Genomic DNA, 18,812 nt, shown 5'->3' with positions numbered 1-18,812 from the left:
AACACTTACATGAATTTGGCCTTTGTTGTTCCCAAACGTCATTTTATCAAAGTTAACTACACACTTCCTCGGTAGTAAGTAGTCCAACCCTAATATGTATTGGTCTTCAATGTCGGCCAACTATACTTTCTGTCTGTCCTTTATGCCGATGAACTCAATAGCTACCCAGACTGGTCCCCACAACCTTGCATAATGTCCTGTCACATCACAGAGCTTCTGTATGGCTTCTGGTACTCCTTTGTGATCTAGCACCTTGATACTCACAATGGTTTGCTGAGATGCAGAATCTTTGACAAAGTTGTACTTTTGGCCATCCAGCTCCTGCCAAGGTTGGTACAGTCATCAGGATTCCAGGCCAGAAAAGGGCAGCTTTCAGAGAGGTTTGAGGGACTTTGCTGGCACTGTATCAAACCTGGGCACAAGAGAGCTCAATGCCGGCAATTTCAACACAGGGAAGATGCCATGGCAGGAGAGGCTGCTACCCAGAAAGGTTGTTGGAACTGTGGAGAGCAAGGACATATGAGGAGCCAATGTAAGAAGAATACTACCAATAAGTCAGCTTCGGGAACCAGTAGTGGTTGGTGCTGAGGGACACGCACAACCTCCATCGTGAAAATCCCAACAGCTAAGTGTAAAATGGCATGCACACATAATGTCTACGTGACAGGACCTCTGTGCTAAACTTAATGTATGATTCAAATTCGAGAGCTCTGGCTATTGCATCCTGCATAGTACAGAGGTGTGCTTGCTTTACTTGTATCTTCAGTTGTGGACTGTCCAATGCATCTACAAACTGATCCCTCAGCAACAGCTTGTGTACATTGGGTGGTGCAGTTGGGTAGGCCTTGTGTGCCATACTTTCCAAATCCTGTGCCAGCTCTTGCAGGCTCGCCCCTTTAGCACGGACTCTCGTCCTATACCTAGCCCTGTAGACTTTGGACTGATTTTGAGTTCCATACCTGATTTCTAGAGCAGCTACCAGTGCTCTATAGTTGTGTCTGTCGTCTGCTGACAACTGCCCAAGTATTCCCAGTGGTTGTCCCTTCAGTCTTGTTGCCAGGTACACTGCTTTCTGCTCCTCTGTCCATCCATTCATTTCTGCCAGGAGCTCAAATTGTGCTCTATATGCTTCCCATGGTGCCTTCCTATTTACTTCCTGTGGCTTCCTTCGTACTAGATCACCCCATTGCTGATACTCATGTCTGAAATGTGATTTCTGGCAGGACTGAAGATGTCTGCATTAGGGTTTAGCTGCGAGGTCTAGAAGGAGCATCCTGTTGTCTGGGGCTGATTAGGTTCATGTCTAATATATCCTCCCAGTGTAAAATACAGTAAATCGTCCTTTAATGTATTTAATTCACATTGAAATTCACTAATATTTTCCATTTGTACTTCTTGTTTCCTTTCTTGTTCCAGTTGCCACTGGTGCTGGTTTTCTTGTCCCTGCTGTAGTCTCTCTTCTTTTTCATTTTCTTTCTCCTCCAACCACTGTTATAGTCTCTCTTCTTGTTTATTTTCTTTCTCCTCCAACCACTGCTGTAGCCTCTCTTCTTGTTTCTTTTCTCATTCTTGTTTCTCTTTTTTCTCCAATAACTGCTGTCATCTATTTTGTTTATTTTGCTGTTTGAGCTGCCATAGTTGTAGATTTTCTTGCCACTGCTGTTGTCTCTCTTCTTGTTTCTTTTGCTGTTCTTGTATTGCTGCCATCAAATCTGCTAAGCTGTAGTTTGATTTGCCACTTCTCGTTCCATCTTTTTTTTCTTTTCCACCCACTTTCTGACACCAATTTGTTACCAATCTGCTTGTTTGTTAATTTCTGGTAGAAATTCTTTCTGAGGAACTTCAGCCTTGATTAAGCCAGTTTGTTCTTTCTCGATACAAATTTTTAGTACACAGTATTTCCACAGTCAGTATATTTCTCGTCACTTTAAACATAACAACTTTTATAATACACGCTATAAATTACGGTGATTCATAATCTCGATAACTTTGCTCTCTACGAGTGCAAAACACACACTAGCTCGAAACCGAATCGTAAATTACCCGAAACTCGCCGTAACTAATATTCACTTTATCATCCCCTGGCTTTTTACTGCCAGACTTATATACTAACAAAGAGGCGTCTCCAACATTCGCGGAGTTCCCCGATTATTCGAGAAATTCACCACGTATGCTCCCAGCGTCACGTGACTTTCGCTGTAGTAACAATATATTTATTTATTTTTTATTTATAAGTTTTATCATTTGTAAAATTCGTGAAAATTTATAATGTGTATAAATTATTAAAATGACGCCGCTTATATATTTCTAACGGAGGTACTTAAATAAAAATTAAAAGTGATTTACTACGAAATAATTGAAAATGGATTAACCGTATTTTCTAGGAATGGAAATACCCTCAAAACCCACGTTCATTTAATCGTTTCTGAACAGAATTTGTCCCTGTTTCCGTATTTGGAGGCATCCATTAACATATTTAGCTGAAATTATTCAATCAAGACGTATTCACCAGTTTTATTTGCCAGAAAAAAAAATTGTTTATCAACTGTTTATAACTTAGTTCTAAGAATATAGCATTAAATGTTTCAGCTTTTGTTAAGGTGATTGGTATTTCTGGATACATTTTTAGAACAACATGAACTTTAATTGTAAGTTGTATTGCGATGATTAATAAAGTACGCCTTAAAGATAATTATGAGAATTTCATTCACATTTCACAAAGAAACCCAGTTTGGCAGACACATGTGGTAAATACTGTGTAATTATTGTAGATGCATATATTATCATTGCAGATCATTTATGGTGTAGTCTGTAGGTTACCAAATATTTTTACTTAAACGAAATACAATATTGTAACGGTACTAAGTAACGGTAGTCCACAATATTCACTTGTTTTGACAGCTACAGCTTCGATAAATATTAATTAAAATCTTATAATAACAAACTCTCTCGATACAAACCTAATTTTAGTTGGAGAACACCTGGACTTCGAAGCTCATGTGATTCGCTGTGAAACCAAAAAACCGTGGAGACTGGACTGGGTGCAGATTTTTGTCTGGTAAATAAACCCGGTTTGAGTTCAGGTTTTATTTTATGATAAGCATATCCAATTGAGTTGATATTCTATTAATAATTGCAAAGTCCTGCACTTCCAAAAAAGAGGCTTTTTATTGGACGAAATTAGGTTGCACAATACATCTGATAAAGAAATTCAGATTGGAACAGACAATATTTTTAAGCGTTTTTTTTTCGGAATTTAGGGAACTTGTGATTTTTTACGTCTTTAATTAGGTCCTATGTTGTTCTATTTTGATATTGTGAGTGTGAACTAGAGTGAAAGACGAAACAAAAGATGAACTTTGACCGCTAGGTATTTAAAAGAGTGAATTCGTAGTTCTTATACGACCATTATATATTTAATATTATATATATATATTTAATATATATTATAGTTCCTATATGACTGCTAGGTATTTAAAATAATGACATCATAGTTCCTATATGATCGCTAAACATTTAAAATAATGACATCATAGTTCCTATGTGATCGCTAAACATTTAAAATAGTGATATCGTATTTCCTATATGATCGCTAAACATTTAAAATAGTGACATCGTAGTTCCCATATAACTGCTAAATATTTAAAATAGTGTCATCATAGTTCTTATATGATCGCTAGACATTTCAAATAGTGACATCATAGTTCCTGTATGGCTTTTAGGTATTTAAAATAGTAACATCATAGTTCCTATATGAACGCTAGATATTTAAAATGGTTTCTTAAAACAGTTGCATTGTAGTTCCTATGTGACCTGTGAGTACATTTATGTTGAAATTTGAAGATAAATGTTCTCGTGATCATCAGTGTAGGAGAAATTGATAAATAAAGAATTGGTTAAATGTGGCAAAAATTCGTTCTTTGTGTAAGACTTGATATTTTTGGATGCTGATATCGTAATACTTAAAAAAAATATGCAGTAAACAAAGACGTTTCAAACCTTTTCTTTCTACGGTATTAGCCTTAATTAGTATTAGTCTTAATCTTCTAAATGTTATTATTCTAATAACTAACAAAATGTTAATTAGATAGTTGTCGCTTTAACACAAAGCTACACAATGAGCTATCAATGCTCTGTCCGTCGCGGGGAAATCGAACTCTGAATTTTAGCGATACAAGTCCACCGAGGGATAAGTTTATCTAGTAGAACTCTTGTACAATATCATGTGTAGTTACGAACTTAAGTTTCACCATTGTTTCGATAGCTGTCCTGTCAAAACCAGAAATAAAGAGCAAAGAATTACAACGTTTGAAACATAATGATTTAAAGCACCTAACCGTGTTGAATAATGATTGACATCTTGCTCTGTTTTTTGCTTGTTCATTAAAGTAAAATATTTAAAATATACAATAATTTACTCAAAGTACTTGGAGCTAACACATCTTAGTGTTGGGTGCACTGATTAGTTTGTTTGATTTTTTTTATTAGTATGATGCTTCTTCTTGTGTGCTGGTTGGTTGGCACAGGCACAGTGATAGATTTGGCACTCAGGAACAGATCGTCTGTTGACACATTTTCGCCAATGCCACAAAGTAAGTCTTATGTACGTCTTCAAATTGTCTCATTAAATACGTGTATTAATGTAAAAATGAAACACTCCTTAAAACATTTTTTCATAATAGGGAAGTTCCCTTTAAACTCTCTTCTGATATGAGTCGAACACGAGTAACACGAATTAAAGGATATACAGTATGAAATGGTAGCTCTCATTCCGAGACCAGTTGACAACAAAATGTCCATAATTAGCTAATTTGGTTGGTAAAATATGAAGAAAATGTTCTTACAAATAATTACGTTGGACAATATTTTAGGTATCGAAAAGTTTCTGGTGTAATGATACAGTGAAACGATCATGAAGAATAAAGCCGTTATAATTAGGACTAATCAATGACTCAAGTTGAATAATGCAAATTCTACGTCGTCACAAGTGTCTATTAAAACTGTGGCTCTCTTTTTCTGTTAGAAGAAATAACTCTAATTGTTCAATATTTAGGCTAAATTACATATGTTCTTTTATTTTGTATTTTGTTTTATGTCTATTGTTATTCATGGAGATCGGGAATTGCTCATTTATAATACGGTATATTTCATAATTTAATATTGTTTATACATTCTACTAACTAAGCCCAACATAAATCAACATTTACCAGTTGTTTCATGTTTATTGTTCTTTATAGTGATAATGAAATGCTCATTGTAAAACATGGTATATTATATAAAGTAACTATTGTTTTTATATCCTACTAACTAAGCCTAACGTAAATGAATATTTATCAAGTGTTTTAACAGTCTTTCTTTTTATTTTGATTCATTGATTTACGACTTATACAATATTATGCATCATAATTTTCTGCATGCTATTCGATTTTTCTTAATCCTGGAAAATATCACATCAAAAAAGGAATGTTTTACAGCTGAAATATACACAGCGAAATAATATTTGCTAAAAGTGAAATATTTACACACCTAATTCTACATTTTAACTCTTGTATAATTACGCAGTGAACTACGCGTACTAAATGTGAGATAACACATTTTAATCCCTATGTACTTACACAACAAAACATATACAATAACTTCATTGTCTTATCGAAACACCGAAAAAAAAACATACGTGTTATCAGCAGGTGCCAAGTGTTTCTTTAAGAAGAACTTCTTTTAAATCATTTAAAAGTGTTATTGACTGTGTGTACCATTTACAAATGAAACTCAAAAACGTTTTACGGTACAAAGACATTTTCTGTAATTTTCATTGTAATCTGGTTACAACTCAAATTCTGGTTACCACACAGTGTCTTTGTGTCAAGATATATACACTGCTTTTATTATATTATCAGAAAATTGATTTTGATATTATTTGAATATTCTTTTGTACTTGGCTAGAGAAATGTTACCGCTGTCTGTAAGTTCCTGCGTAAAGAACTACATGCGTATTAAATGAAAATAATCAAAAGTGTCTGTTGAATACGCGTTTTTTTTCAGAGAATTGTAAAACACGCACATGATCTTAGAATATCAGCATTTTTATATATTTTACAAGTACGTTGACAGAAGAATAGAAGAGAGAGACAAAAAAATACGATTTTATTTTTTATTTTTCTTGTCTTTCCTGCAGGATCCATGATTAAAATTTTGCTGGCATTTTCTCTGTACACGAATGGGCAGAAGTTGCTGGACACTAGTACATCATCTGACCACTTGAAGGCGTTGCATGGTATTCGGTTTTTCACCATTAGTTGGATATTGTTGGGCCACACCTATCAGCCGAATATTTCCAAACAGATATTCCGTTAGTTCTGTATTTTTTGTTAAATTCTAAAAATTCTTTGTTATTATCATTTTCTATATTTCGTTAGAAGAAAGAACAAAAACCTCGTCATTTGGTACTTCGCTTGCTTAAAAACCAAACAAAAGATCTACAGCTGACAAATACTTTGCGTTTTTATCTCTCTCTGTAAATTAAATGTTCAAGAATTACACAAGACCATATTTACATCTCCTTGTTTCTATTTAATTATAAGATGTATTTATCTCCTCAATGTCACAGTATTCAAAATTCCTGAGTGGATTGTAAGGTAGGTCCTTTTTGGATACACTAGCTATGGTTTTATCAGTCATATTAAAGTAGCATAATGTAGTATCACGTTCTGAACTATTTTTAATATGTGCTACAGGAAAAATTGTTAGTGTTTCATGTACATATAAACTTTTTTTTGATGAGGGGCTCAAAATTTCGCGGAAGTTAAATTTTTACTTTTTCAAAAAAAGTATAATTAACTTCCTTATATTGCATCTGGTACTAATACAGAAATGAATGTCTTAACCTTAATTCTGACGTTTATTGTCATTTGTTGTTATCTATTATATAACTTTTAGGTTGGACATTTTAATCATCATTAATATACCTTGTTTAATCACCCACGTAATTTTTCTCTGTAGCATTTTCTTTGGAGATATCTGTAAAAAAAGATGATACAGTAGCAATCTTTATACGATTTTTATTATTTTTTGCAAACATTTGCGATTCTTATAACCTTTGATAATTAGTATTGTATATCCTCTGACTTTTCTTTTTTATTCAAGAAATGAAACATTGTTTATTTAATTGTGCACTCGAATAGAACTTAATTCCTCGAACATTAGATATGTTTGTATCAAACAATCACTTCAATGATATGTTGTTCATGAAACCCAGGTTATTCTTACAAACTGGATTACGTAGCGAGATCAGTGGAAGGACAGTTCTTGGCGAACGCTTCTGTGTCTGTAGATACTTTTTTCTGTATCAGGTAATTAGACAACCTAAAGTTTTATCGTAAACAAACCCATAAATTTACTAAGTAAGATTTATTCAGTTTTTGACATTTTTGAACTATCACGTATAATATTGCCCTCTGGTTGGTAAAAATTAACTTAGAAATTCGAGAACGTTTTAGATTTATCAGAAAGTTAAATGATTTTTATATTACTAATAACCTGTTGTCCTTTAGATAATACACGATGTATGCCAAAAGTTTTTAGGTTAATATAGACATAATCAGTGACGTGCACAGAGGAGTGGCTGGATAGGGTCAAGCCCCAGCCTTTCTGCTCTTATGCCCAAAAGTGCCGTTTTACTCAGTCATCAAAATTGCTCACAACTACTAAAAGACACGACTGATTCCACACCTTGCTTGCTGTGACTTATTAGCGAAAATAGATTTCAACTTTAAAATAAATGGCACAAAGGAACTTATAGATCTTTACAGTAAAAAAAAATATATATATATATAGAATTATGATATATTATTAAATGTTAATACACAATAATGCACTGTTTAGTTTTAGGTTTTAATTAGTATTATAAGACCGGTTGTATAGAAATAAAATAGGATCTGTTTGGTTTTTACTCTATGTGTACCAGAGGCAATCCACAGTCCCAATAGTTTTCCCTAACGCCCCTCCCCCTCCAAATAAAAACCTTGCATTATGATACTTGAAAAGTGCCCTTTTTTTGTCAATGGGCTCTTGACATTTTAATGTCCTCTACACGTTTCTAAGTATAATTTTTATTATAATAATTTTCTCAGCTTATTTTATTACATGGCACTATCTTGATAAGAACTGTTGAATGTAATAAAAAAATATCCATTATTATTAACCGAGCCTACTTGATTCTATTCAAACATTCGGAGAAACAAGATTATTTTCGGTTAAGCAGTTCTGTGTAATACCTGTGAATTACAAAATCTACTGGTAACATTAACTTATTTACTTCAAATTGTATATAGACAGTTTAATATTAACTGAAGCAGCTAAAGCAGTATATCGAAAAAAGATATGAAGGACTATTTTTTTTCCAAATGATTTCGCTCAAATAACCAACTCAAAAGAAAACGATGCTGATACTAAGTGCATTAGTTTTTGACCATTATTTTTTGAAACAAAAACTATTTAAAAGAAGTATGTCTAAAAATAAAATTAAGGAATGTATTACGTATACGTATGTGCTTTAATTAATCGGTATTTTCAATTGGAAATGTGTCCAGAGGATGAGAAAAATTATTCATATCATCTTACAAATGTAAATTGACTTCACACTTATTTTCCGCAGCGGACTTCTGACTTGTTACGTAATGATGAATGTGATGGGAAAACCTAGATACAAGCTCAACATCCCGCTTTTTATTTTCCACAGATACTGGAGGTAAAGTAAATTACATCTATTTGTTATTTAGTTCTAAAAAAAAGAGAGATTCAACGATAAAGGTATAAAAATTATTCAGTTAATGACGATTAAATAGATCCCTAAGGTATATTCTGGTAGAGTTTTCGTTTTCTTACCCAGGCTTACCCCACCAGTGCTTTTGCTTATTGGCCTCGTACAGTTGTTCCCGCTTCTAGGTTCAGGACCTATATGGCACGAAGTAGTAGATCACCAGGTGGCTGGCTGTCGTCAACATTGGTGGATCAACCTTTTGTACCTTCAAAACTATATTCACACTCAACCAAAGGTGGATTAAATAATCCTAGCATGAAAGTGTCGTTAATGTAAAGTAAATTATTTTATTTTAAGCTTAAAAATGGAAAATACATTACATACATTTCACATTTCATTTGTTAGATTTAGTACTAGACTTAAAGCATATGTGTAGCACTCGACAATTTGATTTTCAATTATTTTATATCTTAGAGACTTTCTCCAAAAAATACAAAAATTAATAAATATTTTAAATGAATGGTTAAAAAAAAGCAACAAAAAATACACCTCTGTAAAAGCAATCTTGTCTAATGGTCTATAATTAAGTGTTACAATAAACAATATTAAGATTTAATTATTTGGGTGAACAAATTTGTCAACACTTGAATTTAAAAGTAATCTGCTTCGGGTAATCTAAGGTCGAGTTTTCAATAAACAACAACATCAAGTACTCTAATGAGTATTAAATAAAACAATGTTATTAGATATTTAACTGTACAAGTCCGTTCGCAGAGTGTTTGAAAGGTTCTTTCTAATTCGTATGATCAAAATCTAACAGATATTGTGCGAGATACAATCGGCTTGCAAAGAAATTTGTTTAAAATAGTTGATATTAAATTAAATCTGGAAGCAATTTTGCATGAAATATAGCTTAAACAATTGCAAGGTTGTTCACATAAAATCCACAAACATCTAATGAAAAGCCAACAAATCATCATTCTGTTGTAACACAGCATGGTGAGCTAGACTTAAATTAGCATAAACATGTGTGCTTGATTATAGTACTGTACTATCTATATGCAGAGTAGTTATTAATTGTTAAGTTATATTACTAATTTAAACAACTCTGTACGACAATAGTATATTAGCTATTTCAACCATTGGCTATCATATACGTACATGTATGCACTACTAAAATAACATGTTAGCATGCTCCATTCTTGTGGTGTGCTTTTCAATAAATAACTTACATACACTTTCAATGTTGATAGCAGTATCTTTCTTCGATTTGGGTACACCTCAGGTAATTATTCAACCGGCGGAGAGCAGATGCGAACTTAGTGGCATTATTTTTTTACATCACAAACATAGGGGATCCGGCCGAATCCCTGAACTCCCCCTACGTGCTGTACACTCGAATTGCAAAATATAATGACTACCAGGTGGTCTAAGCTGGAATGTACGTTTGTGTTGTTTAGATATTAAAATCAAAATAGATAACAATGTTAAACGCTTAGATTAAAGTGATAAAATAAACAACATCTTTGTGTTTTTGAGACTCGACTATCTGAATAAACAACAATGTCAAAAGTCTAGATTTAAATATTAGATTAAAGAATGATGACAGATGGCCTAAGTATTAGAATAAACTAGTGCTTCCCAAACTGCGTGCCGCGGAAAGGTCTTAGGTGTGCCGCGGAATTTCTACAATTATTAAGTAATTTCTTACTTAGTAATGTAAATTTACTATTAATTTAATACATGTTTAAATTTGAAATTTTGATTTATTTTCTCCTTAATTACACAGTATAACAGTAATTTCTGCCTGTAATAGTCGGGGGGGGGGGGTACCACTAGGCCTGCCATATGGACTTATTTACAAGTGTCGCAAAACGTTTGGGATATTAAAAGTGTGCCGCGAGCTGAAAAAACTTAGGAAACACTGGAATAAACAACAACGTCAAAGAGACTAGACGTGAGTATTAGAATAAGCAACGATGCTAGGTGGTCTAGGCCTAATTATAAGAATAAACAACAATATAAGATGCCTTGATTTGAGTATTAGATGACAACAATGACAGATGAGCTAAGGATTAGAATAAACAACAATGTCAAATAGACTAGACTTAATTATGTGAATAGACAACAATGCTAAATGACCTAGAAGCTGGTATTGGAATAAAAAACACCTTGATGTAGATACATTGGCAAAATAATACAAAACTTTTATACAATTGATGTCAAATTTCAATAAATTTTGAACTTATATACATTAAAATATACATATATCGTGAAAAGAAGAATACCACGACCCTGAAATTAGGCCCAAGGATGTGCCTTGTTGTGAGAGGGCAAGAATGTAATAATTTCAGCTGTTAAAAGTGCTAGGAAATATTAATATTAAATAAAGAATACAAACATACATCGTGAAAAACAAACAAACATAGAATAATGTGTGTACAAAATCTAAGTGACCTCTGGTTGTTCTATATTATTATACAAATTTGATTTTGTCTCCTATTACTGAAGTCCGTCTAAGCCTTCTAAAATTGTTTTCATCGTAATACTGATTTCTTCAAATAAATATTTGAATCTAGAACATCTGGCAATGTTGTCGCTGAACGTGTATATATATGTGTGTGTGTGTGTGTATGTGAGTATGTATGTGTGTGTATTTCCTTGTTTTCTATTTTAACGCTAAACCTCTCGGATGCCAGGCAAATGCTGTACTAACTAAGCTAAAGGGATGATCCGCAATCGCTTGTTAGTAAGTCACCTTTTAACAACTGAAATTATTACATTTCTATTAGTTAATGAATTCAGAATAGAATCCGTTAATGTAATTGGGTGTTCTTTATTAATACCAAAATTATTTTCGCGTAACTGCTTTTACAATGAACAAAATCAACCTTTTGTTGCTTCTGATTATATAAAGGGGTAAAACGAAACATGATATCTAAATATATATATTTATTTATTTATTTATTTCCGTTTTAGTGCTTAGAACATACCTGGTATATCGGAAACGATATGGCTTTTCATATCATTTCTTTGACTGTTCTTATTCCTCTGGTCAGGTAAGATTATTTTCATTATTTTTTTTTCAGCAGTTTTGAATCATTAACAAATTTACAACCTTTAGAAAACGTGGGCGTACGCTACCATTTCTGTAAAATTAACATCTTTATTCAAATAATTAATTTTCATCTTGCTGTTAGAAGAAATGTTTTGCTAAAGAAAAAATTAACAACTAGTTTTTTGTTGTCGTAATATTTGAATGATGTTACACTCGTTTTTGTAAAAATAACACTTTTCATTTCTTTAAAAGGTCGTGGATGTTGATGAACTGTTAATGTAATGGAGTATTTTCTTTCCATCAAAGGATAAAGAAAAAGCTGCAATTAATTGCATTAATTACAGTTAGTTCCAAAAAACCAATGATAAACATCTAAATGCATAGTGAGTGTCATTACTTTGATCCAAGAATGTACCAAATGTTGTAATAACAAAATAACTTTTCTTAAGAATGCACTTAGTACGATTATATCATCATTATGTTAGGTACCAAATTTCGGCAAGCTGGATATTTGAAAACATCAGCTGATTACTATACCGTGGTATCAAAACTTCTGAACTTGAATGTTTCAAGACGTTTCGCCTTCTTTACGATTAAGTAAAACCTTCTTAATCACAACTGAACACACTTTTTTTTGTTTTCAATGTTTCAACCAACTAAAACGTGTCAGTCACAGTAGAGAGTAACAAAACGCTTCAACATGGTTGATTGATGAAATATAATTCTTACCTAGCTTAAGCACCATTTGAATATATTCCGGCGAGAAATGTGAAAGAGGCATGCTAAGAATTTAGTGCCTGAGAACATAAAAAAAATATATTTTAAAATTTTATATATTTCAAAATATAATTGTTGTAAAATTAATTTATTTTTGGAAATTTCAATGTTTTCTAGCCTTAATTTAAAATTCTATTTAGACTTATCGTTTTTAAAATATCTGAGATTTAGCAAACCAAAATGTGATGCAAGGTAATAACTTATCACATACACATGATAATGTGCTCCTGCTAAAGGAGGGGGAAAACAAAGGATTTAGGGGCATGTTCCTACAGTAAAGTTTTACAATTAGAGTAACAGTTATGACATATTTTGATTAGCGATGGTATATCGTGAAAATCATAAAACTACATGTGAAATTAGTGTAAAAAGTTAATAATCAGTTACATGACTGTCTAAATTTAACTAAATTATATTCGCGTTATGTATTCGACTTTATTTATAATTATCAAATTAACTTTACAATCTCCACCTGTTTCTTGTGGGTCTTATTTTGGACCAAAAACGAGTTCCAAGTTGGGGTACATATATAATTAGCGAAATAAGGGGGTGCGAGTTGGAGCCCCTATATTGAATATGGGAGTACCTGTTCCGACTTTCTATGTATTATACAAAGGCTTTAAGGGTGTGAAGATTCTATTATTACGAATTTCTCTGACACGTCCTGCATGAAGGTGAAGTAATCCAATCAGCCATCTATTACACAATACGTTTTAAACGTCCAACGGAATATGTTCAGAAAGTGTGTTTTGTTTCAGGAATGCGGCGAAAGGGATGATGATAAACTGTGTTTTGATCCTTGTGTCTGTAACCTTCAGCGGATTGATCACAGCGATCCGTCATTATCCTCCGACTATGTTTTTCCCTATTTTAAACAGACAGTGAGTATCTTATCATTTGAAGGTTGCATTTGTTTAACAGTTTTTTAATAACTGTAAATAAAACTTATTAAAATTACTATGATAAGCACAACAAGAATAACAACTACTGAAGACATTAGCATTTGCCCGTTAAAACATAGTCATTTCTTAGAAATAAGTGAAGTCAATGTTTGATAATTGTATAACTTGCGATGAAAGCTGTACAATAAACTTCAACCAGTGTGGAGAAAGCTAATATTTAATATCCTAATAATTCAATTGCTGGAAAAACATTTTAAGTTAATCGTGATTGACTTCATCTGTGTATACATAATATTACATAAATATCCAAACAGAAATGTAAAACCTATTTGAATAATATAATTTATAAAGGGAAATCTGATAGTTCTTTAAATAAATTTAACTATTCTTTTCAGAAATAGAGAAAAAAAAAAGCTAGTACAGACTTCTGGCTTGTTTAATTTTTTTTTAACTGCACGTGCTTCAACTGATCTCCTTGTTAAGTTTTAGTTGCTTTACGTTTTAGAAAATTCCGATAACATTAAAAATAATCTTAATTACATCATTCTTTACTGGCGTAATATCAGTATTCAATTAGGAGTACAACAGCATGTCAACCACATAAGCCTGATGAGAGCGGCTTATAACTATTGTTGCACTTTTTTTTCCACTGGAAATCCCTATTATGTAGAGAATCGTGTGATTAAAAGTACCACCAGCGTTATAATAAATTAATACCACACATATTACATGTTGTATCATACTTCACAAGGTTGGGCATTATACACCATAAGACTTGTGTACTTGTCAAAATCCTTTTTGTTAAAGAAACTTTAGATATATATATATATTTCAAATTCCATATATTCTAAAGAAAATGCCATACAGAAATTTATAAAGCTGGAAGATACAACAATATAGCTCCAGATGGCTCACCGGTAAGTCTGAAGGCTTATAACGCTAAAAATCAGATTTCGATATTCGCAGTGGACTCAGTACAGATGGCTCGTTGTGTAACTTCGTGCTTAATAGCAAGCAAGCAAATACAATATAATATATTTGGAAAAAAGAAGTAGAAAACATTATTTTCTGAAATGTTGCACAGGAAAAACGAAATACTTTGGTTAGGTTTAGCTTTCGCACACGGCCTTTAGTTCACTAGTAAAAATTGAATATCATGCTAAATACTTTGTCTTCACTTTTGTCAAGAAGCTGTAAAAATTGCAGCTAGAAATGGCTACCAAAGAATGGTTTCACTTCACTATACAGTTATAGCTATTTATAACATGTTTTTTCCAATTTAATCTAAACGATTTGAGCTTTACGAAGTATGTTAAGATTTATCAGTATAATAAAGTCCATCGCTTTCATGCATCTTACGAAACTTATGTTCTACGATAATATAACAGCAAACGGCACACGCAGGTAAATCTACTTCAAAGAAGAGAGCATAATTAGCTAAGCCTATATCAAAGCAGGCAGCATGAGCAAGTAAGTCTACATCAAATAACACGGCACAAGCAGGTAAGTCTATATCAAAGCACACAGCAGGAGCAAGTAAGTTACATCAAATAACATAGTACAATCAGGTAAGTCTACGTCAAAGAAGACAGCACAGGCAGATAAGTTCACACCAAAGCAGACAGTAGAAGCAGATAATTCTTCATCGAAATTAACAACAAAAGGAAAGTCTACATCAAATCAGACAGCACTAACAAGTAAGTCTGTAATATTGTAAAGACGCAGGACATTTAGAATAGCCATTACTACGAGTGATCAAAATAAGTGATCGATATTGAATTTTAATTTTTCGTTTATTTAGAGCTGAATTGCAGTTGGCGAATGAGGTATACTTCAATCCCTTGAACCACCTTGCGCCCTATTGTGTTGGCCTCACAGTTGGCTACCTGATTAATAAACGTCAGGGCAAGACTCTTAGTACGGTAGGTATTTATAAAAACAAATATATATTTTCAGAGTTAAAAATCATCCCAGATTTGCCGAAAAAGTCAGAATACTACGCTTTGTTGGTTGTACTTATTACATTATGAAAAATATTAAAATCATATGTAGGAGTAAAGGAAACAATTCAGTTTCTTATCGCATCGATGTCCTAGAACGATCTCTCCCAGGACAACTTAGAAAATAATCAATGTTAACTGCACCTTTGTTCACTGGACTTGCTCCAGACTGTAAATATCTCCCATCTTCGTTGGTCTCCAGAGATTTGTTTTTGTTGTTACACAGTGGACTATCTATATTTGTCCTCTACCCACCGTCAATATGGAAATTGATTTTCAGCGTTATAAGCCCTCAGACTACCACTGAGCCACCAGGGGGGGGGGACTACTTTTGGAGTGAATGAAACGATTTTTCATCTCTCAAGGTGTCAAGTTCAAAGGCTTTCTGAAAAGAATTGAATCATAATATAAAAATAGGTACAGTAAAGTTAAATGTATTTAATTAATTCGAATCTCAGGTTTGGCGTGGCTTAGTGGTTAACGTACTGGGCTGCGAATTAGAAGGTTCAAGTCTAACGCTGTTATATGCCGTTGAACGTGCTCTACAGTTTCAGATGTAGGCACGTTAAAAATGTGATAGCTAATTTTACTATTCGTTTGGCTACAAATGTGATTTGGTTAGTCAAATAACTAAAAAAAATAATGTAAATTGTCATTTCACCTCGAGAGCCTAAACACAAAAATAAGCATGGAGAGTAACTAGAATAAAATATAAATTATTTAGCATTCCTATTAATCTTTAAACTCCAAACGATTATTTCCCGAGAAGGTTTGGTTAGTTTTGATTCAGCCTTGAATTTTCTCAAGACAGTCATGACAAGTAGGGTGTAGCAAAATTCAATTTAAACTTATACACAAATTCAGTTTGTTTCAACAATTTTTACAATAGCTGAGAAACTATCAGAACAAATAATTTCAGACACTAGACAACCATAATCCTACAGCTCAAACTACTTCATCGCTACAGTTTATATACAGAACCAATAATTTTAGACACTAGACAACCATAATACTTATGACCATTAAGTAAATACAGATAAATACAAAACCTACATGAAGACTGGCCAAAATTACACAAGACAAACGTGTGCAGATACATTCCAGGGCAACTGCCAATACAGAGATAGAAACCCACACACGACTGTCCTTCTATAAGATTCGTACAATTGCATTATCTAAATAAATCATAGTTCAAACTTTCACTGAAAACCAACACACTACATGATCTCATTATTGACAGCCAGTGGACAGTAAGAAGGCGATCAACTCACTAGCCATTCCTCATCTAAGACAACAACCCTGACCTTTTCAGCAGAATAATTAAGTTTCCAACTGAACACCTTTTGCTTGTCTTAGTCGTATTAAATATTTTGCTGATGTATGAAAACTTTTAGTTGGCTGAACCCCTGTCCATATGTGTGTTACGAGTACTCTTAAGAGAGTCAAAAGTATTTGTTTTGTATGCCTATTTGCAGTGCAAGACACAGGACAAGAGTAGTGAACACCTGTTGTACCCTGATTTTTCAACAGTACTCACTGAGTTTGAGCAAACTGGTCACCCAGCTGTAACCTTTTTATCAAGATTTCATGTTAGTGTAAAAGGTTGCTCTATCATCTCATACAGGGCAATTATATTTGTCATAAAACAGTAGTACTGGGTTTTTTATTTTGAAAAACTATATTCTTTACTCAGTCCTTTAACAATTTTCCAAAAACATGAGTGCAAGTTGTGTTTTGTTGCAATGAATAAGATTGATAGAGTGTAGTAAAAAACACTATTATAGATTATTTTGCTGTGATTTTTTGTCTGAATTTGCCGTCCATACTGGATTGATTTGGACATTTTGGTGATAAAGGTAGAGAAAAAAAAAGACCTTTACTCTTCAGATAAAAATAAAGCAACTTTTTATCTCAATCAAACTATTATAGGCTCTTTTTTCTAAAAACAAATACTGAGAATAAAAAGTGTAGTATTTAAAGTTACAATAAGCCTAATACTATTCTTTTGTGAAAAAACAAATGGTTATTTCGCCAGTAAAATTCGTTTACATCATAACAGTTGTTATTCTATTATCTGAAATATATAGAAGAGGCATTAAATGCAACAAATAGCTTGAAATTCAATGTTGATGCTAAGAGTATACATATAGAATCAATAAAATCTTACATTCCTTAGTGTGTATATATATACAGGTTTTTGAATACGTCTTTAAATATATATTGATTAAAACTACTAATTTATCAGTGTACTTTAAGAAGAAGATAGGCTTGTAAATAAATAAAAACTAATGCTGCTTCAAAAATGTTCTTCTGCTAAATTGTTAGTGTATCAAACTTTGTAGGGCTCCTTTACAGTTGGTAGAGTAATTTCCTGTTCCATTACGTGTGTCATTTTTTCCTGTTCCATTACTTCTGCCATTTCTCGGGGTAATTTTAGGATACTCATTTAGAGTTTATGAAAGAAAATGATGATAAAGATAGAAGGTATTAATTAATCTGTCACTAAAAGTTGTACAGCTATTATGGTATTTTGTCAGACACAAAAGTTAATACCATTCTTAGAGAGCTTTTAAAAGGCTGAGTTTGAACTTTCAAAAACATGAGTTATTCATTGTTACATTTGCAGTAATAGAAGTATTGTTGGCTTTCAAAATATGATATGATCTATTTATAGACTAAGCTACTCTTCGGATGGATATTGACCATAATGTTGATGCTTAGTACCATCTTCGGGATTTATAATCACGTGGCTGGCTACACAAAATTCTCAACAGCAGCCTCATCTCTCTATGCAGCACTACACAGATTATTCTGGGCCGCGGGAGTATCCTGGGTCATATTCGTTTGTTCTACAGGAAATGGAGGTTGGTGATGCTCTTTATTATGGGTGCTTCAGTACAAAAAGAAATCTTCTAGACATTATAACACCATGAAGTGTCGGAGACATCACATCTATGGTACTTTGATATTATTGTGGTGCATCAGAGACAGATAATGACGATATGACATGGGTGTACACATTCACGTGACACTTATGTGACAAACATGTTGATAGGTATGTTACTATGACTCTTAAGAGATCAGTATATGTGTATATTCTATGTACAACTATGCTTATTAAATATAATTTTTTTCCAAATTTTATTTATACACACTAAGCATAAAATCATAAATAATATTCAACGTTAAACTGGTACACAATTAAAAAGATTTTATTTAGGCCTATCTATGGCCTTCACAAAGTTGACGACTCTACATGTTTCGACGTTACAACTTTTTGAAGGCCATAGATAGGCCTAAATAAAATCTTTTTAATT

At 32.8% G+C, this 18,812-nt stretch overlaps 1 protein-coding gene across 1 annotated transcript in view; it reads left to right on the top strand.

Annotated features, from left to right (window-relative positions):
• Nucleotides 1–18,812, top strand: part of LOC111085796 (nose resistant to fluoxetine protein 6-like) — a 32,961-nt gene that overhangs the window by 7,113 nt on the left and 7,036 nt on the right. The window contains exons 4-13 of the mRNA XM_022386035.1: nucleotides 2,971–3,058; nucleotides 4,489–4,592; nucleotides 6,176–6,274; nucleotides 6,735–6,742; nucleotides 8,702–8,746; nucleotides 11,738–11,817; nucleotides 13,352–13,474; nucleotides 15,297–15,417; nucleotides 16,971–17,084; nucleotides 18,170–18,359. Of these exons, the coding sequence (XP_022241743.1) occupies nucleotides 2,971–3,058; nucleotides 4,489–4,592; nucleotides 6,176–6,274; nucleotides 6,735–6,742; nucleotides 8,702–8,746; nucleotides 11,738–11,817; nucleotides 13,352–13,474; nucleotides 15,297–15,417; nucleotides 16,971–17,084; nucleotides 18,170–18,359 (972 nt within the window). The remainder of the gene's footprint in view (nucleotides 1–2,970; nucleotides 3,059–4,488; nucleotides 4,593–6,175; nucleotides 6,275–6,734; nucleotides 6,743–8,701; nucleotides 8,747–11,737; nucleotides 11,818–13,351; nucleotides 13,475–15,296; nucleotides 15,418–16,970; nucleotides 17,085–18,169; nucleotides 18,360–18,812) is intronic.

Source organism: Limulus polyphemus, unplaced genomic scaffold, assembly GCF_000517525.1.
Source record: "Limulus polyphemus unplaced genomic scaffold, Limulus_polyphemus-2.1.2 Scaffold623, whole genome shotgun sequence".
NCBI classification, from domain to species: Eukaryota; Metazoa; Arthropoda; class Merostomata; order Xiphosura; family Limulidae; genus Limulus; species Limulus polyphemus.
This window is presented reverse-complemented; position numbering and strand designations above follow the sequence as displayed.